This window comes from Lithobates pipiens, unplaced genomic scaffold (genome assembly GCF_037356315.1).
Source record: "Lithobates pipiens isolate NorthernLeopardFrog02 unplaced genomic scaffold, aLitPip1_a1.2 Scaffold_16, whole genome shotgun sequence".
Lineage (NCBI taxonomy): Eukaryota > Metazoa > Chordata > Amphibia > Anura > Ranidae > Lithobates > Lithobates pipiens.
This window is the reverse complement of record NW_027507748.1, coordinates 530142940-530164890: the sequence shown is the minus strand read 5'-3', so window position 1 is coordinate 530164890 and position 21951 is coordinate 530142940. Positions and strand designations below refer to the sequence as shown.

The window sequence follows — 21951 nt, the reverse complement described above, 5'->3', positions numbered from 1 at the left end:
AGGTACCCCCCCCCCCCCACTGGTCTAAGGTCATCTCCACTGCTTAGCAGACTCGCCGATTCGATCGCGTCCTCTCCTGTGGATTCGTGCCTGCCAACTGAGGGGAAGATGGCCCCTGCTTGGTTTCATAGCATGGGATGGCGGAACCAACGTCAAACATCACTTCTGCCCACAGCTCTTAAAGGAGAATTTTCTTTTTTTTTTTTCAAGTGACTTTTTTTTTTATTGCATTTTAGTGTAAATATGAGATCTGAGGTCTTTTTGACCCCAGATCTCATATTTAAGAGTTCCTGACGTGATTTTTTTTCTATTACAAGGTATGTTTACATTCTTTGTAATAGGAATAAAAGTGAGGCAAACACTTATTTTTAAAAAGACCTGGCCTGCAAAAAGCTGTATTACAGTTTTTTTCTTTGGTTAACCACTTCAGCCCCAGAAGGTTTTACCCCCTTAGTGACCAGGCCATTTTTTGCGATACGACACTGCGTTACTTTCAGACCCCTTTTACACTGAGGTAGTTTTCAGGTTTTTTAGCGCTAGAAATAGCGCCTGTAATGCACCTGAAAACTTCCTCCCACGCTGCCTGAATGTGAAAGCCAGAGTGCTTTCACACTGGGATGGTGCACTTGCGGGACGTTCGAAAAAGTCCTGCAAGCAGCATCTTTGGGGCAGTTTGGGAGTACTGCCCATTGAAAAACACAGACGCTTTTAACCCCTACTTTGGCCACTAGCAGGGGTTAAAAGCGAACCACTTGCGACCAACAAGCGCAGCTTAAACTGCACTAAAGCGCCGCTAAATCTAGCGGCGCTTTAGCACTAACGCTCGGGCAGCCCCAGTGTGAATTTAGCCTAGCTGACAATTGCATGGTTGTGAGACACTGACATTTAAAATGTCCCTTTTTCCCCACAAATAGAGATTTCTTTTGGTGCTATTTGATCACCTGTGCGGCTTTTATTTTTTGCACTATAAACAAAAAAGGCCCAACAATTTTGAAAAAAAATATTTTTTTACTTTCTGCTATAAAACACATCCAATAAAAAAAATGTAAAAAAATCAAATTTCTTCATCAATTTAGGCCAATATGTATTCTGCTACATATTTTTGGTAAAAAAAATCACAGTAAGCATATATTGATTGGTTTGTGCAAAAGTTATCGCGTCTACAAACTATGGGATATTTTTATGGCATTTTTATTCATTTTATTAAAAATTTTTTTACTAGTAATGGCGGCGATCAGCGATTTTTAGCAGTACTGCGACATTGCGACGGATAAATTGGACACCTAACTGACACTTTTGACACTTTTTTGGGGATCAGTGGCATTATTACAGTGATCAGTGCAAAAAATATACACTGTTATTGTACTAATGACACTGGCAGGGAAGGAGTTAATATCAGGGGCGATCAAAGGGTTAAATGTGTCCCTAGGGGGTGCTTGCTAACTATGTGGGGGATGGTCTGACTGGGTGAAGATAGAAATCGGTGTTCCTGCTTAGCAGAAACACAAGATCTCTATCTTCTACCCTGTTAGAATGGCGATCTGCCTTGTTTACATAGGCAGATTGTCATTCTGCCTCTTTTGGGAACGATCGTGGGTGGCCAGTGGATATCAGGGTCCACCAGACCCGCTGATTGACTTCTCCTCTGTCCAATCAGTGTGCAATCACGCCTCTGGTGGCATGCGACCCACCCAGTGACTATTGCACAGAATGACATAAAGGTACGTGATTTCGCGCTTGTCGTAGTACATGTAGGTTAGGCGGTCAGAAAGTGGTTAAAGCGGGAGTCCGCCGGGACTCCGCAATTTTTTGTTTTTTAAAAGCCAGCAGCTACAAATACTGCAGCTGCTGACTTTTAAAATAGTGACATTTACCTGTCCAGCGCGCCCGCGATGTCGGCACCCGAAGCCGATCTCTAGATCGTCTCTCGGGTTCTGCCGCCGCCATCTTGGGTATGGGAATCAGGAAATGGAGCCTTTCGGCTTCATTTCTCGGTTCCCTACTGCGCATGCGCGAGTTGCGCTGCGCAATAAGGACGGTCCCCGCTGCCTCTGGGATCTGTGTGTTTCCCAGCAGGCAGCGGGGCACTTGCGGAAAGGGGCGTAATCTACGCCCCTTTCCGCAGAGAGCTATCCCGGAAGTGGGTGCAGATACCTGTACTGTACAGGTATCTGCACCCCCTCCCCCCTGAAAGGTGCCAATTGTGGCGCCGGAGGGGGGGAGGGTTCCGATGAGCAGAAGGTCCACTTTAGGGTGGACCTCCGCTTTAAGAAATCTTTTCTTGGCTTCCACCAAAAATGACCTTGTATTTTGCCTAAGCGTTTCCAGAAGTAGGAATTACTATAGATGGTTTCCCTGGCAGGAAACAAACCCAGGTCCTTACATACTGTACCTTCCAACTTTTTGAGATGGGAATGAGGGACACCTATTAGCAAACGTATGTAGGCTATCCCCTATTAAAGGAGAATTAAAGAAAATAGCCAGTGCTTTTTGTTTCTACCACTACTATTCCTTTATACTGACTTTTGAAATTTACACATGCAGCAATTTAGAAATTGGATGTAAGGTTTAGCACTGGGAAACTCTTTTTGAGAGATAAATAGTGCATTTAATACACAACCATATATACATGAGACCAAAATGAGGGACAAATGAGGAGGAAAGAGGGGAAGAAGAACTTTGTTCCAAATCAGGGACAGTTGAGAGCTACAGTATGTCATTAGTGCCTTTAAGACAAAAGTGTTAATTACACAGCCACTGAGCTGGACACTAAAACTGTTGAATTTGTACTCTCATAAAGAAGATTTGGATTCTGTTTTTTTCTAATCCCTCACAGCGTAACTGCAGAGTCACCTATCTTCACACACAAATTTCAGTATATGATGGGAAACTTTTAAAATGACATATTAATTTCCACTTTAAATTTAAATTACTGTATCTTATAGTCTAATCTTATTAATCTGAGGGATACTGAAGTTTGAAATATTACTTTTTGAGTAATGCCACACATTCACTTCCTTGAATTCTGTAACAAATGTTCACTATGTCTTGTGAATATCTGCTGCTTGTGTCACACATTTCACAGAACCTGCAGTATGAACTACAGGAAGCACAGTCAGTACAGGAAACAACACATCATATCTGTTTCAGGTAGCAAGGTACCATGGGATATGTAGTCACTAGAAATCTAAAGCAAGCAAAAAGAATGAGCAGAGATGATGCTGTTCTGACCCAAGTAATGCTCATTACAGGCAAGTAAGCAGTTTTACAGATCTTACAAGCAACAGATAAAGGAGGAAGAAGAAAGAAAACTGCAGGAGATGAAGGAAGAACAGCAAAGAAAGGTATTTATATAGAAGGCTGTTTCCTGGGCCATGCATGAAGTCATTAACCCATTACGATTACATATGGCACTTTAAAGGAGCTGTTGTCAGCTTTACATTTTCTGCATGTATAGCCCTGGGGTTATGACACATGGCCCTCCCCAAACAGGATTTGCATTAAACTTGTTGGTAAATAAGAAAACCAGAACCTTTGCTAATAAAGTTGTCAGTGCCTCCAACTAGGACAGAGTCCTGTTGGAATTGTCCTCATATACACTGATTTATAAAGTTATTAATAAACATACCTCCAGATGAATGTTGCAGCAAAATTCAGTTCTAGGGGGCCCTGAGCATAATCGTGATGCAACATCTGTCATTGTTTCAGAGACCGGAAGAAAAGATCAGGGTTGATGGGAAGTTACTTCAACTCTTGTCCAACCAGCCTGGAATGCATATTCTCACCCGCAGAAACCGTGGTGTGGCAAAACAAGTCAGCCTTTCTACCCTGTGGCTTAGTCCTTAGTTGTTTTCAATCTGTCATGCAACCAGACCTCTAACTATCAGAAGTGGCCATTGGATGTCTAACCTGGCTCTAGCCTATGCTGGTTATTGTGCCCTAAACTAAAGCCAACTATAGAATCCCAGACCAGAAGGAACAGGGTAAACAAAAATAACAGGAACTGTAAACAAACTATATTGAAATAATCAGATTCACCTACTAATATACTAGAAGGTGGCCACTACACACATACAGTAGCATAGACCTATCTATCTGGCACTGTGCGAGTGAGATAACAACAGTAATACAGTAATACAGCAATGAGACTGTGACAAGGATTCAGAAGCACGCTTTAGAAGAGCTATGAGGAGCTTTAACTATTAGAACATGGGAATACTTGCCTAATGGTCTTTGCTTCTGGTCTTGGTGAAACAGCAACACCAACAGCAGCACTTATGTGTGTAAGGTCACAAGGTTCAGTTCTGTGTCTGCTTCCTTTTATATAAAATCACAGTCCTCTAAACAGGGTTTCTGACCCAACTAGCAGGGACAGGAAGCCCATGTCTGTCATCTACCAACTCTCTGGTAATTAGAAACAAAGCTATTTACAAATGCAGGGAAGTTGAGGGCAGCAGACCCCAACATGCATTTTCACTACCTGGCTAAAATGGCACAGATACACTCACATACAGAAGGGAGACTACTTCTGCATGTGAGATTGGTTCACCTCCACACTGGCAGCTGCACCTGGATCTCAGCTTGCCTTACTGAAGTATGATATATATGGCCAAAAGTTTGACGAAACCTGACCATCACACATAGATAAACTTTTTAAACAACCCATTTCAAAACCAAAGAAAATAAAGTTGGCCCCACCATTTGGGGCTATAACAGGCTCTACTGTTCTTGGAAGTCTTTCCACCAAATTTTGGAGTGTGTCTCAAGCAATTTAGTCCCATCCATCCAAAAAAAATCATTAGTCAGTTATTGATTTTTAACAAGAATTCTGATTTACATATTCAGTGGTGTAATGCCACTGGGTGCAGGGGGTGCTGTATTGCATGACAGTATCTACACTATTAGGGCACTTTCACACTGAGGTGCAGGAACATCGGCGGTAAAGCGCCGCTAGTTTTAGCGGCGCTTTACCGTTGTTTTAGAGGTGCTTTTCGGCCACTAGAGGGGCACTTTTAACCCTGCTAGTGACTGAATAAAGGGTTAAAAGCTTTGGCTGCACTGCCCATTGCCTTCTATGGGCGGGGCACTTTAGGAGATGCTGCTTGCAGGACTTTTTTTAACATCCTGCACACGCACCGCTGCAGTGTGAAAGCCCTGGGGCTTTCACACTGGAATGACAGGAGAGGCGCTTTACAGTTGCTATTTTTAGTGTTATCATGCCTGTAAAGTGCCTCAATGTGAAAGTAGCCTTGGAAATGCAGTGGCACTTCTGCCCACTTGACAGCATCAGTTCAGAGACAAGGGGAGGCCAGTTACATCACACAGCCAAGGTGAGCTCCTCCCCTTACTCTGATGGGGAAAATCTGTACTGAAAGAGGGTCTATACTTGGGGGGGGGGGGGGGGGTTGGCCGAGGAGCGGTTAGACTAAGTAGGGTGTCTGTACAAAGGGGGTGGGCTGGGGGGGCCTGGGATTTAGGGCTATGGGGGTAATATGTACCTTGGTGGATTTTAGCTTGGGAGTAAAGGCACACTCTTCTGAATCCTGCACTCAGTGCAGTATCCATTTCTGACTCCATTCCTGACTCCTGTACTCTGTTACGCACTTCTGAGCCCTGTACTCTCTGTGTTATCCTGTTGTACATTTCATACTCCTAACTACTGCACTCTGTATGCTGGGCTTTATATGACATAATCTTGACCAATGCACTCTTAGCCCTTGTACACATGGTCGGACATTCCGACAACAAAATCCGTCGGATTTTGTCTGAAACTAGTGTTGCATACACACGGTCGGACAAAGTTGTCGGAAAATCCAATCGTTCAGAACGTGATGACGTTCGTTCGTTACGACGGGACTACGTTCAGGATAGTAGCCAATAGCTTTGGTCTCGTAATTTGATCTGAGCATGCGTGGCACTTTGTCCAATCAGAATTCTCTACAAACGATCAGACAAAGTTTGATCGGATCATGTTGTCGGAAAATTTTATAGCCCAGCTCTCAAACTTTGTTGGTCGGACATTCCGATGGAAATAGTCTGATGGAGCCCACACACGGTCGGATTATCCGACAACATGGTCTGATCAGACATTTTCCGACCTTGTGTACAAGGGCTAAGTGTACTAAATACTCATAAAGTTCTTCCTTAAGGTAGACTGCGTATGTAGAAACGCATATGTGATGGAACTTTTGCTTGTGGCACAGGCAATAAAGCTTATTTTGTGAGTACAAGGACTGGCATATGTGTGCCCTAGGCCTTTTATGTCCCTCTCACTATTAGTACAATTTGATCAGATCCACAATGGGCGTTAAATAATTATTTTCCCCAGATGCTAGATATACTAGGTACACCGCCAGGCATACCATTTTAATCCAAAGGTGTTCAGCAAGGTTGCAGTTAGGGCTTGCTCTACAAGTACACGGAATTACCACCCCCCTCTCTTTCTTTCCCAAAGAAGATTGCACTGTAATGGCCCTATTACAATCATGCAACCCGAGACCTTAGCAAAGAAAGACATAAATGTAATATTTTATTCGTGGGAGACATACAGAATGTATTATTTATGTGTTTTCCTATGAAACAAGCAACACAGCAGAAACTATGGTTATCTTAATTTTCTCGCAGCCATTAGTCTACCTAAATTCTGACCCGTGGGGTGTTTCTGACTTTGGTATATAACCACTTTGACATGTATATTGAAATTCTACCATAAATCCCCCAGCAGCTGACAAATAAAATTGATTAGTTTTGTTAGCTAACCTTTATTTTCCCTAGCATTTATAAATCTGTCACTAAGGTGTTATTGCATTAACTTCTGTCAGCCGCTCAGATTTGCCATCGTTGTTCCACAAAGACACTACATTTTTTTTCTCTACTTAATATTGCATTAAGCTTCTTCTCTGAGCATTTTTCCTGCTGCATCAATCATTCTGCTCTCTTGTGATGTATCTTTTATGTTTCCTTCAAACCATTTTTCTCTTATGCATTACCCTAATCATCACGCCGACTGGCTTCCACATTTGTTAAATCACCTTTTATTCTTGCCGGTGTTTCATCAACTTCTGATAATCCTCTGGCTATTTCCAGAGTTACATCAGGTTTTTAACTTCTGTTTTGAAAGAGTAATTAGACTTTTTCTTACAGTTTTAATATCATATCCTGAGATTTTAGTGTTGGTTATAGGCACATAATTTTTTCCTCATTAACGCAGATGTAACTGCCTCTAATTTTATGTGAGTGAATTGAATAGAATAAAGAAATATATCTCCAAGTGCTGTCAGCTTCTTCATAGAGACACACTGTTCTCATCACTCCCTATTAAAATGTACCTGCTGCATGCACTTGATGGAGGCAGATATTTTTCAAGTTACTACAATACACAAAAGGGAACAGACAGAGAACTATGTTTTTTAGATGGAGAGATCATCAAAGCTCCACAATTCCTCTGGTTTACTTTATAGACTTTGCATAGAGTCAGCACAAAAACTGTTGTAGGCATAAAGAGCAGTTACCTAGAGGTGCTGTGTATACCTAGAGCCCACCCATCATGGCTGAATCCTGTTCTAACTGGCAAAGTTTTTGCATTTTCTGAGGCCAAAGCTGGCCCACCCCTTCCTATCTCCTGTACATCCTAATTTCTCTATGAAAAGTCTATCAAACTGATTGGCCAATAGAAATGTGTTATTTGAACTGGATACAGCAACCTCTGATAGTGCCCAGGAGTATTTTGTCAGAACGGCCCCAGACTCAACTGTGATGGCAAGATTGTGGTGGTTACTGCTGTTATCTATAAGCAACATTTACCTTAAAGTATATTGCTCCATTTGTACATCCAGTGTCCACAGTGAAATTCCACCTATTTACCCTAACCAGGCCTAGATTCGTAGTCGGATGTAAGTTCTTGAGGGCTAGTCAGCTTCAGTTAATCCTGACCCATTAAAAAAATTGACAAGAGCTGAACTAGATCTTGTCTACATTAGACATGTCTGGGTCAACAGAAGTACCGGTTTCAGATGATTGCTCAGGGAATAATAATTATGGATGAGCAAATCGGGTAAATAGGCAAACCAACAAATCACAAATATTTTCCATTCACCATTATGTAGTCAACCTGTGAAGAACCACATGGATCCTGAATTGCACAATTGTCTGCATCTATCATATAGATATGATAGTGAACATTCGGGTGGAACAAACATTTCATCAAATCTCTTGTTTCTGTAAGATGGAACCAGGACAACCAGTGATTAAAACATTTCAGCAAACTTTAAAATTCTATTTTAATTATATTTAATCCTTGTGTATATATATTTATGAAATCCTTATTTTCTCTTTCGTACATTGACAGACACAGCTCCTTTAATTCTTGACCTTAGGCAGATTTGCCCTTCCAAGGTGAGAGGCTTTTTGGAGCTTCGCTGGATGACATTATTAAAAATGTTACCGGTGGGAAGAGCACATTGCTTCCACAGTCCAGGAAGGGTAAGGAGCCACGCCGTAGGCAAGGGCTCGCTTTTTCTGCTCAGAAACTGCTTTTTAGCCCACCAGGGTCAGGCAGGTAAGCGTTCCCAGTCCGACAAGGTACCTGCTGAAAGACAAAAGCGTCCCTGGTTTCGCAAGCCAAACAAGTCTGCAAACGAAAATTTTACCGCATGACGGTTTTCCCCTGCCCAACTCTCGAGTGGGGGGTTGCCTTCGGGAGTTTGCAGCCCAGTGAACCTCTTTACTGTCCGACCAGTGGGCTTGCAAACTGGTTTCATTAGGAATTACTATCTTGTCCACCAAACAGATTTTTTTCCCTTCAACCTACATCTACTTCCAGCTCGTCGGGAAGCCCTGTTCGAAGCAGTACGGGACCTGCTACTGCACGGGGTGATAGCACCTGTACCGACGCTGGAAAGGTTTCAGGGATTCTACTCCAATCTGTTTGTAGTTCCCAAAAAGGAAGGAAATCCTGGACTTAAAGGCCCTCAACAGCTTTGTGGAACTGCAAAGTTTCAGCATGGAATCAATTCGCTCCATGGTCACTGCACTCCATCAGGGGGACGTCCTGGCATCCCTGGATATCCAGTTTGTGGCTCTACCTTTTGGCCTGTCGTCAGCACCCCAAGTCTTTACCAAAGTGTTAGCACCAATTCTGGCGCTGTTAAGGCAACGTGGGATCGCAATCGTGGGTTACCTAGACAACCTCCTTCTGAGAGCAGCTTCCACCTTAGAATTAAGAAGAGGATTTAGCAATCCGGGAGTTTGGTTGGGTGCTGAACCTAAAGAAGTCAGTGTTAGTGCCGACTCAATGCCTGGAGTACCTGGGCTTGCTGCTGGACTCCTCAGAAGCAAATGTTTTTTTTCCCTTCAGACAAGCTGCAGACTCTTTAAACTGCGGTGAAGTTGTTGATGAACCGCAGGTGGTCATAGCTGCGCTTCTGCATGCGTGTTCTGGGTCACTTTCAAGGCGGTACTGTACGCTCAATTTCACACTCAAGTCTTGCAGAAGATTTTATCAAAATGGAACAAATCTCCATTATCCTTGGATTGTCAAATTTGGTTGAGCCAGTTAATCAGGGATTCCCTTCTCTGGTGGCTGAGGTCTCCGGCCCTTCGGCCCGGGAGATCGTTCCTTCCTCTCAATTGGACGGTGATCACAACGGATGCCAGCCTGACTGATTGGGGAGGAGTGCTGGGAGTACAGTCGGCCCAGGGCCTTTGGTTGTGGGAAGAATCCCAACTGCTGATCAATGTGCTTGAGCTTCGGGCGATCAGACTTTGCCTCTCCACATGGTCAATGAGGCTACAAGGGCGTCTGATCAGGATCCAGTCGGACAACTCCACGGCGGTGGCGTACGTCAACTATCAAGGAGAAACAAGGAGCTCAGCTGCAACACATAAGCCCGCTCGCATCCTCCAGTGGGCAGAGCAACATGTGACGGCCCTGTCGGCCATATATATCCCGGGAGTAGAAAACTGGCAGGCGGACTACCTAAGTTGTCAGATGCTGGACCCAGGGGAATGGTCATTATAGCCGGAGATCTCTTGGCCTCTCGGTTCAATCGGAAGGTGCAGAGGTTTGTGTCCAGGGCAAGAGACCCCTGGGCGGACACATCAGATGCGTTGGTGGCTCCATGTGGGCATTATCAGCTGATTTATGCCTTCCCCCCACTCAGGCTTCTACCACGTCTGCTGCACAGAGTGAAGACCGAGGGGATTCCAGTAATTCTGATTGCCCCAGATTGGCCTTGGCGTCCTTGGTACGCTGACTTAGTATGACTGGTGGCGAATGTTCCTTGGTGGCTAGCGCTGCGAGACGACCTTCTAGCACAAGGTCTGATACTTCATCCTGCTTTACCGTCCCTGATTTTAATGGCATGGCTGTTGAAAACCAAGTGCTAAAGGACCAAGGTCTGTCAGATTCGGCAATTTCCACTATGCTGAGGGCATGGAGGTCTTCTTCCCAGAAGATTTGCCATCGTACATGGAAGGCTTACATCTCCATGTGTGAGGAGATGGGGTAGCATCCGCGCACTTATTCAGTTTCCAGGATCCTGCTGTTTTTGCAGCAAGGAGTGGATCAGAAACTTGCCTTAAGCACCATCAAAGGACAGATATCAGCCTTGGCTGTCTTTTTCCAATGCCCCTTGATGAATTTTGCAAGGGGTTTGACACGTAGTCCCTCTGGGTTGGACCACCACTACCTCTGTGGGATCTGAATCTGGTGCTATCAGTTCTTCAGAAACCACCATTTAAGGACATTAAAACTTGTTAACACTCTCTCAGAAAGCAGTTTTTCTAGTGGCTATTACATCTGCCAGGAGGGTTTCTGAGTTGGCGGCTTTGTCATGCAAATCTCCCTAACTGGTCATCCACTAGGATAAGGGGGTGGTTTTGGCATTCCATCTAAATTAGGACATTGTGTTACCTTCCTTATGTCCTAAGCCGACACACCCAAAAGAGGTTGCCTTGCATTCCCTGGAGGCTTTACGGGTGTATCTGTCTGCTACGGCTCCCTTCCGGAAGTCAGACTCTTTTCTTTGTCTCAGTGTCTGGTCCAAAAAAAGGTCTGGCGGTCTTGTCATCCACCATTTCTCGGTGGATCAGTCATATAGTGGTTCAGGCCTATGCCTTAAAGGGGTGGGTGCCCCCTTTTTCCTGTCACGGCTCTTTCCACCAGAGCAATTGGGACCTCCTGGGCTTTCCGACATCAAGCGTCTGTCTCCCAGGTGTGTAAGGTGGCAACTTGGTCGTCGTTAACACTTTCACTAAATTCTACAAAGTTGACGTAAGCGCATCTTTGAATGCTTGCTTTGGCCGTAAGGTTTTGCAGGTGGCTGAATAAAGTTGCAATTACACTTTCTTTAAAGTGGAAGTAAACCCATGGATTTAAACCGTAAAAAAAAGGCATGCCAGGAATGCTAACTGCACATTGGCTGTGCTCTCAGCCAAACCATCCAAAGGCTGGTGTCATAACGAATCACATGTGCAGCACCATAGCAGTTGAAGATTAAACAGAGGTAAAGATGGCAGCTTCCTTGGCTGAAAACGATAGGGGAGTTTACTTCCACTTTAAGTTACTAGTTTATTGTAAATGCATCTTTTGATGCACAAGTTGGCCGCTGGTTTTGATGGCGGCCATTTCAGGTGGTGACTCCTCTGTTGAGGTGTTCCCTTTGTTGTGGGTGAAGTTGCTGTTTCCACCCATCGTTTTTTGACACTGCTTGGGGACGTCCCTAAGGTCAAGAATTAAAGGAGCTGTGTCCATCAATGAAAGAAAGAGAAAATGGGATTTTTGTACTCACCGTAAAATCCTTTTCTCTGAAGTTCATTGACGGACACAGCACCCACCCCTCCTATTTGTTTGTACTGCTTTTTGACGAACTGAGCTGCAGGAAGCAGGGTAAGGGGTTATAGCCAGAGGGACCACCCCCTGGGCGATGCTGTGCAGTCTTGCTGTTTTTACATGTGTTACATGTTCTGCCTAGTCTTCTCTTAAAGTGGCGTGATAATCCTTGTATATGTATATGAAAGGAAATCCTAGACTTCCTTTAATATACATGCCTTTGTTGATCTTGCAGCAATAACAATGTCTCTTCCTTAATTATTAGATTTGCTTGCTATGTACTTTGTGCAAATGTACAATTAAAAAGTAGCATATACAAAACAAACCAGTCAATAAACCTATTGTCACTACAACACTCTATAACCATCCAAAATGCTACATTCTACAATAATTACTTTTTTTTTCTTGGTAAAATCTTAAAAAATAGAATCCACTTATTTATTAGCTTTCTGATTCCCACATGCTGTTCTTCTAAAAGCTTTTTTTTCCTTTTTCTTCATCAAGTTCATCGGGTGTCACAACAAAAGCCATTCTGCGTACATACAGAAAGGGCTGCTAGAAAAAGTCACAAAACTAATGCAAGTATTAGCCTTTCTGTTGACCTTTTGCTGGAGCTGGGCGGTCGATACTCTGACAATGTGACTTGTAGTGTTGAAATAATTGCTTAGAGGTGTGCTGTAACTGAAGTATTTTCTAGCACAGCTTTTGGATGGGAGCATGTTTATTTCAGTTTCAAGAAACCATATAAAAAAAGAACACTGATACTGCAACTGTTCATGTGTGCATACCAAAACAAGGCTGTTTCTTTTTTTTTTTTTTTTTAAAGGCTTCTTAAGACATTTAACTCTTGCTGTCTCCTCATCATAACACAAAGACCAACCTAAAAAGGGTTACATATTACTAATCTCTCTTTAAAATATGCTTATCATCTACAGTGCTTTCATTACATCTGCTAACTTTGGTAAACAATTGTTTTCGTCATTTTTGATTATTTTCAAGGCATTCCTTGTAAAGTAGAGAAAAAGATCCACTTCAAACTAAAATAGAATACCTCCATGAAAAACCTGTCTCCTGAGCATCCTTGCTCTCTGTATGGAAACCGTGGTCTCTCTACAGAGTTATAGCACACCTCTCCTGAGTTACAGATAAAGATTTCCAATTAGAAAAGTTCATACGTATACTCTAGCTCTGACTCAGCAGAGGGTTGCATAGGTATATAGATAGTCAAGTTGAAAAGAGACACAAGTCCGCCTTAACCCCCAATTCCCAAAAAGTTTGGACACTGTAAAATCTACATAAAAACAGAGAGCAATTATTTACAAATCTTTTAAATCCACATTTTATTCACAATAGAAAATCGAACACTAACTCTAAACATTTAAACATATTTAGTTAAACCTGGATACATACATGTCCCCGAGAGAAGGTCTGAAATCTATTTTTTTTTCTCCTTACAGCTCTCTTTGAAGTTACATAGTCTGTTTACAGTTTCTGTCTATAACCCCCCTTAAAGATACGGTAGAAGATCACTACTTTAATCACATCGCTATGCCTCTATATGTTTAGAGTTTGTATGCCTTGTAATCAAAGTATACCTGCAATCTCGTTATGTTAATATTAATATTTCATGTATATTTTCTTCTGTATGATGTTGAAAATTTAAAATAAACAATTACAAAAAAAAGAAAATCGAACACATATCAAATGTTTAAATTCAGAGAATGTACCATTTTAAGAAAATAAATACTATAGGTAATTTTGAAATTGAGTTCAGCAACATGTCTCAAAAATGTTGGGACTGGTCAATAGAAAGCAGACAAAGCAAGCAGTATGAACAAGAAAAAGCTTGAAGAATTTTTTGCAAGTGATTTGGTTAATTGATAACAGGTCAGTAACATGACTGGGTACAAAAAGAGCATAATGCCGCGTACACACGGTCGGAGAATCCGTCGGAATGCGTCTTATCGGACCGTGTCGTCAGATAATCCGACTGTGTGTGGTATGCATCGGACTGATTCCGTCCGAATCTCCGTCAGACCCAATTTTCCAACATGTTGGAAATATTTCCCGACCAACTGGGCCGGTCGGACGTAATCCGATCATGTGTAGAGAATTTTGATCGGACCAAGTTCCACGCATGCTCAGATCAAATTCCTACATCAAAGCTATTGGCTACTAGCCTGAATCTAGTCCCATCATAACGAAATTACGTCATCACGTTCTGAAAGATTGGATTTTTCGACAACTTAGTCGGACCGTGTGTATGCAACAGTTTCGGACAAGATCTGACAGACAGAAAATCCGACGGATTTGGTTGTCGAAATCTCCGACCGTGTGTACAGGGGCTCAGAGTGTTCAGAGTGTCTCAGAAGTAAAGATGAGCATAGGTTCACCAATCTGTGAAAAGCTGTGTCTAAAAATTGTCAAACATTTTTAGAATAAAGTTCCTCAACATAAGATGGCAAAGACTTTCATCATCTACAGTACATAATATCATGAAAAGATACTGAGAATCAGAAGCCCTCAGAAGGCATTACATTAAAAACAGACATGATTCTGTGATGGACATCACTGCATGGGCTCAGGAATACTTCCAAAAATCACAAACTGTGAACACAATTTGCTGTGCTATCCAAAAAGTTAAAGCTCTATCATGCAAAGAATCCAAGTCTGAAAATTATTCAGAAGCATAGCTGTCTTCTCTGGACCAAAGCGAATTTAAATGATCTGTTGCAAAGTGGAAAACTGTTCTATGGTCAGAATGAAACATTTGACATTCTTTTTGGCAATCATGGGCGCTGTGTCTTCAAGGATAAGAAGGAGAGGAACTTTTCCAGCTTGTTATTAGCACTCAGTTCAAAAGCCTGCATCTTTGATGGTATGAGGGTGCATTAGAGTACATTAAATTGGCAGCTTGCACATCTAGAAAGGCACCATCAATGCTAAAAGTTATATCAAGGATATAGAGCAACACATTCTGCTATCCAATGTCTTTTTTGCATTTTTTTAGCAAAAATTAAACTGCATACTGTATCTATGACAACAGTTTGGCTTTAATACTAGAAGAGTCCAGGTGCTTAACTGGCCTGCCAGCAGTTCAGACCTTTCACCAATTGAAAATATTTGTCACATTTGGGCAGTTAGAATCCTATATCAGGCAAGAGTGGGACAACATTCCTCTCCCAAAACTCCAGCAACTTGTCTTCTCAGTTCCCAGACATTTACATAGTGTTATAAAAAGAAGGAATGCTACACTGTGATAAACATAGCCCTGTCCCAACTTTTTTGAGAAGCGTTACTGCCATGAATGTAAAAAATATTTTTATTTTTTATTAAAATTTTTTCAGTTTAAACATTTGATATGTTTTCTATTTTCTTTTAATAAAATATAGGTTTATGAGATTTGCAGATCATTGCTTTTTGTTTTTATGTAGAGTTTACACAAAGTGTAAATGGAAAACCTCCATATACCGTACACAATCCTATACCCACAGTTTATCCAGAGGAAGTAAAAAACCCCCATAAAGCATGGTCCAATTTGCCCTAGTGGGGGGGAAAATTCCTTCTTGATCTCCCCATAGAGTGCAGGACCACTGCTTCCATACAGAAGGGTACATACAACTGAGAATAAAACAGAACAGTGATGCTTCTAAGTGTATCAATATGGTTACATTTATTGAAGGTACAACATTTAGCAAGGCACATCTAAGTATGCAGACATCTGGGGTAAAGTGGTCCACATAGACCATCCTCCACACCACCATCAATGTCATCCCTCCACAAGTGCTTGAAGCTTCGCTTTCAGATCGCTCTACTGCAGGGTAGTCTTTCCGGTCAGGATTGCAGACTGACAGCTACCCCCAGATGCTTGCATACTTAGATGTGCCTCTTTTTAATCATCAACCACGTGAGTTGCTAAATGTTGTATCTTCATTAAATGTAACCATATTGCTACACTTACATGTGCCTCTCTTCTCTTTTATACTCTGTTGCTCCTGATGGATTTTGTGTTTAATCCCTTTGTGGAGGCTGCCATTTGTGGATGGACATTTTATGGTTACACAACCAATCACATTGCTATAATCTTTTTATACGAGCTATAAACTAAAGGACTTGTGAATAAATTGCTGTGGAATGAATCCTCTGAGTTTCCATTATTTCTTATGGGGAAATTTGCTTTGATATACAAGTACTTTGGATTACAAGCATGTTTCCAGAATGCATTAAGCTCGCAATTCAAGGTTTTACTGTAATTGAGTATTTAAAGTGAACACAGTCTCACTTTATTTACTAAATAAACATAAGTTTTGCAAAGCTGACATTCCCTTTGCTAAGTGGACATACTCTACTACTGTACTAAATAGGACCCAATGCATTTTTTTGCATGTAGCTGGGGGAGGGGGGGGGGGCAGCCTAAACGGACCAGGATCATGCTTGTGTTACATTTCTGAAGTTTAATCCATGGGAACTCAACACTGATCATTGTTATCTCTCACCAACAATTGGTCAGTATGCTTAGAAACTCTGGATTCATAAGTTGACACCTTAATGATACTAATTCACTCCCTTGTTATCTCTTGCCTTGATTATTGCAAATCCATCCTTGTTTCCCTACCTATACACAGGCTACTCCGCACCCCTTTAGTCTGTCATGAATGCTGCTGCAAGACCCTTCCATTTTCCCAGCCATTCAGGGTCTGCTTCCTCTCTCTGTCAATCCCCCCCCCCCTCTTGTCTTCAACTTGCCAAACACATTCAAAATACTAACAAAAATACTAACAAAAACAACAAACAAAACCATCCACAACACTGCCTCCAACTACATCTCTAACCTTGTCTTAAAATATCACTGAAATCCTGCTCTTCACTTCTCCCAAGACCTCCTGCCCTCTAGCTCCCGCATCATCTCTGCCTTCAGGACTTCTCCAAAGCCTCTCCCATCCTCTGGAACTTCCTACACCAATTGGTATGACTATCTCATTATGTCCACCTTTAGATGATTCCTAAAATGTATCTCTTTAGGGAAGCCTATCCCACCACTACCTAAAAACTGAGATGTTTGCTTTCTCCAGCAACTCATCTCTGATAGTTAAAACAGCAATTGCACCTCCCTTTTACATTGTAAGGCCCGTCTAACCCTCCTTTATTGAATTGTTTTTTAAATTTACTGTTTCACTTTATTTTGTAAAGTGCTGCACAAGTTGTTGGCAATATATAAATCCTGTAGAATAATAATAATTTAAAAGCATGAAAAAAACTCAGTTTAAAAAACAAATCAAATGTATAAATTCAAAAAATCTCATACTCTTGGGAACAAGTAGTTTTACTGTGAAGTTGCAGATACTAGTATCAATATTCCTTAATAATATATTTTACAAAGTGGACAGATTTGGAATGGGTTACTTTAGAATACACATAACCTTCACCCAATCTACAATATGATACAGCCATGAAAACAGGGAATACTCAGCCTACCCAAATGATTGTTAATTATGAGTTAATTATCATTTAAACCTAAATTGAGGAAAAAGTAGCAGATGCCTGCATAATTTTCCCAAATTTAAAGGCTGTTAAGAGCAAGAGCTCTAATTCTGATCCACTCACTTCACTCTGGTTGAAAATTAAAGACTGACTTCTTGCTATGGAACTACATCTTAATTGTTTAACGACTGGCAGAAAACCTGTATGTGTCTCAACCTCTACTGTCATCATTGAGTTACAAGCAATTTCCAGTACGTTACACAAATTCACATGGCTGTTTTCAAATGTAATAACCTTGATGCATCTTTAGTGCCATAGTTTATTATAGAAACCTAATGATGCATTCCCTTTTCCATTAAAAGGAATGTGTCAGTATCCATCGTACACACCAAGGATTGATGAAAACAATTTGATTGCCTTATGTTGTATGCACATACAGAAAATGATTTTTTTCTCTTTGTAGAGCGAGTTGTTAGAAGTGAAGAAAGCAGAGGAAGAAAAGGAAAGAACACTGTCTCAACAGGAAGAACGTAGAAGGTATGTCTCACTGAACAGAAGAAAAGATTATTCAAAATATACACAAAGAGCAAAAAAAATATTTTATAGCTATGAAGTAGTTACTTCAGCCTTAGTTAGTTAGTTGAATAAAGACACCAGTCCATCAAGTTCAACCTGAGGGTCTACAATTGCCCCTATCCCTGTACATTGCACACTCACATTGGTCCCTACCCTTAAGGAGCCTGCAATCCAAGGTCCCCATTCATATACTAGGGCCAATTTTTTTGACAGAAGCCAATTAACCTACCTGCATGTCTTTGGATTGTGGGAGGAATCAGGAGTACCAGGAGGAAACCCACGCAGGCACAGGGAGAACATGCAAACTCCAGGCAGGTAGTGTCGTGGTTGGGATTCGAACAAGCGACCCTTCTTACTGCTAGGTGAGAGAGCTAACCACTACACCACTGTGCCGCCCCACTGTGCCTTACACCAAAACATATTCTAAAAGTGTATCTAAAGCTGAAACTATTTTTATTTTGGATACAGTGGTAATAAATTAGAACCCCTGTCATGTTTTTTTTGCTGTTTATGTCTCAGAGATTTATCCTCTCTATTTGTCCTGGTGAAAGTTGTTACAGTGTCTAAGATTAGAGGGTAGATTTTCCTACTGTGTGGAAGAAATCTCCATAATAAGACAGGGATTACCAAAAACAAAAAACAAATCCTGATAGGGGTTTTTGACATTCCTTTCTCAATCCAATCAAGGTTTTGGCTTTACATACTGTAGCACCTCTAGTGTGCTACTAGTGCTAGAGTAGGAAAAACATATTTTTACTCATGTTTAAATCCTGTGAGTCTGTAATTGAGTCAGGGTTACTAGAGTTCAGGGCAGAATGACTCTCACAGAAAAAAAAGAAAACAAAGAAAAGAATGACTCTCACAGACAGCTCTCTGTTGCCTACCTCTGGTACTGAAAAGTTGGGGAACATTCTGGAAACTAGAGGGTGGAGACTGGGGGCTGTTCTGCATATTTAGGGGTGCTTAGCCAATCCCCAGGAGGTGGGCCTGGCAGGGGACTAAGTGAGCCCTTAAATAGGAATAAGTCATGCTGGCAGGGGAGTCAGGTGGAAGATGGAGATGCAGTGCTGAGGAGGCTGTCGGGGGCCCTTGAGGCACATCTACTAGTCTGGGGAGGGGCTCTGCCTTGGGCCGGGGCTCAGCAGCTGGCCTAGGAGAATCCTGACAAGAGGCAGAGGGAGCAAGGAGGTGCAGTGAGTACTACAGCACAGTGCAGGGATTTAAAAGGGGAGACACTGCCACATGTAGCAGGTCTCTTTTGAAGACAGCAATGTGCTTAACCACTTCAGCCCTGGGGGATTTGGCTGCTCAATGACCGGAGCACTTTTTACAATTTGGCACTGTGCTGTTTAACTGGTAATTGCACAGTCATGCGATGCTGTACCCAAACAAAATTTGCATCCTTTGTTTCCCACAAATAGAGCTTTCTTTTGATGGTATTTGATTGCCTCTGTGATTTTTATTTTTTGGGATATAAACGGAAAAAGACCAACAATTTTGAAAAGAAATTATATTTTCTATTTTTGTTATAAAAAAAAATAATAAACTCAATTTTAGTCATACATTTAGACCAAAATATATTCAGCCACATGTCTTTTGTAATAAAATTGTCGATAAGCGTAAATTTATTGTTTTGCGCAAAAGTTATAACGTCTACAAACTAGGGTACATTTTCTGGAAATTACGCAGCCTTTCGGTTATGACTACCTACCTAATTTCTTGAGGTAAAAATGGTAGGGCAGTACGAACCCTCCCCAAATGACCCCATTTTGGAAAGTAGACACCCCAATGAGATTGCTGAGAGGCATGTTATGCCCATTGAATATTTTTATTTTTGTCAAGTGACTGAAAAATGACAAAAAATATAAAAATTACACTAAGTTGTCACTAAATTATATATTGCTCACACATGCCATGGTTATATGTAGAATTACACCCCAAAATACATTTTGCTCCTTCTCCTGAGTATGGGGATACCACATATGTGAGACTTTTTTTGAGCCTAGCCGTGCACAGGACCCTGCAAACCAAGTACCGCCTTCAAAATTTCTAAGGGTGTAAATTTTTGATTTCACTCCTCACTACCTAAAACAGTTATGAAGGACATAAAATGAAAAGATAGCACAACTCCCCCCCATGACCCCATTTTGGAAAGTAGACACCCCAAGCTATTTGCTGATAGGCATGTTGAGTCCATGGAATATTTTATATTTTGCCACAAGTTGCGAGAAAATGAAAGTTTTTTTTTTGGCACAAAGTTGTCACTAAATGATCTATTGCTCAAACCTGCCATGGGCATATTTGAAATTACACCCCAAAATACATTCTGCTGCTTCTCCTGAGTACGGGGATACCACATGCGTGAGACTTTTTTGGAGCCTAGCCACGTACAGGACCCCGAAAACCAAGCACCGCCTTCAGGCTTTCTAAGGGCATTGTGATTTCACTTCCTCACTACCTATCATAGTTTCGGAGGCCATGAAATTACAAGATAGCTCAAAACCCCCCAGATGACCCCCGTTTTGAAAGAAGACACTTCAAGCTATTTGCTGAGAGGCATGTTTTTTTTTTTTTACTCAACGTTGTTACTAAATTATATATTGTTCAAACATGGCATGGTTATATGTGGAATTACACCCCAAAATACAATCTGCTGCTTCTCCTGAGTATGGAGATACCACATGTGTCAGACTCTTTGGCAGCCTAACTGCGTACAGGACCCCAAAAACCAATCACCGACTTCAGGCTTTCTAAGGGTGTACATTTTTGATTTCACTCCTCACTGCCTATCACAGTTTCGAGGCCATGAAATACCCAGATAGCACAACCCCCCCCCCCCCCCAAATGACCCTATTTTGGAAAGTAGACACCCCTAGCTATTTGATAAGAGGCATGTTGAGTATTTTGCAGATCTCGCCTTTTGTCTTTTCTTACTTCATTTTCAAAAATAAATGAGATCTGAAAAATACTCTCACCATACCAATTAGCAAATACCTTGGGGTGTCTTTCCTAAATGGGGTCGTTTGGGGGGGGGGGGGTTGTGCTATCTGGACATTTCAGGGCCTTTAGAAAGCCTGAAGGCGGTGCTTGGTTTTTGGGTTCCTGTACATGACTAGGCTCCCAAAAAGTCTCACACATGTGATATCCCTGTACAAAGGAGAAGCAGCAGAATGTATTTTGGGGTGTAATGCCACATATAACCATGCCATGTTTGAACAATATATAATTTAGTGACAACTTTCTGTAAAAAAATAAAAATAAATACATTTTCCTGAAACTTGTGGCAAAATATCAAATATTCCATGTACATAACATGCCTCTCAGCAAGAAGCTTGAAGTGTCTTCTTTCCAAAATAGGGTCATTTGTGGGGGTTTTCTGCTCTCTTGACATTTCAGGGCCTCCGAAACTGTGATAGGTAGTGAGGAAGTGAAATCACCATTTTACGCCCTTAGAAAGCCTAAGGCCGCGTACACACGGGCGGACTGTTCGTCCAACTTTGTCCGCTGAACAGTGTTTGGGCGGACAGTCCGCTCGTGTGTGGGCTTTCAGCGGACAGTTTCAGCGGACAGTTGGACGGACAAGGTTTTTCGGAAATTCCGTAAAACTGTCCGCTGAAACCTTGTTTCAGCGAACAGTCCGCTCGTGTGTAGGCTTGTTCGTCAAACAAAGTTGCGCGCATGCTCAGAAAGGATTTTCACGCCGAAAGCTATAATGCAGTGTATAGGACGTCGTATTTTTCGTCCCGTCGTACGTGCCGTTCACGTCATCGCGCACGGTTTCAGCAAACTGTTCGTACGTCGTGTGTGGCCATGTCCGTCCATGCTAAGTTTGAGCGGACTGTTTGCCGAAACTGTTGGACGGACAAAGTTGGGCGAACAGTCCGCGCGTGTGTACGCGGCCTAAAGACTGTGATTGGTTTTGGGGTCCTGTACACGGGTAGGCTCCCAAAAAGCAGAATGTATTTTGGGGTGTAATTTCACATATGCCCATGGCATGTTTTGAGCAATAGATCATTTAGTGCTAACTTTGTGCAAAAAAATAATTTATATTTATTTTTCTGCAA

The 21951-nt window shown here is 41.9% G+C and overlaps 1 protein-coding gene across 3 annotated transcripts in view; it reads left to right on the top strand.

Moving 5' to 3' along the window:
• EPSTI1 (epithelial stromal interaction 1) overlaps positions 1 to 21951 on the top strand; it is a 169685-nt gene that overhangs the window by 139568 nt on the left and 8166 nt on the right. For all 3 annotated transcript variants that reach the window (XM_077483195.1, XM_077483196.1, XM_077483194.1), the window contains 2 exons: positions 3252 to 3344; positions 17775 to 17848. In XM_077483195.1, coding sequence (XP_077339321.1) covers positions 3252 to 3344; positions 17775 to 17848 — 167 coding nt within the window. The remainder of the gene's footprint in view (positions 1 to 3251; positions 3345 to 17774; positions 17849 to 21951) is intronic.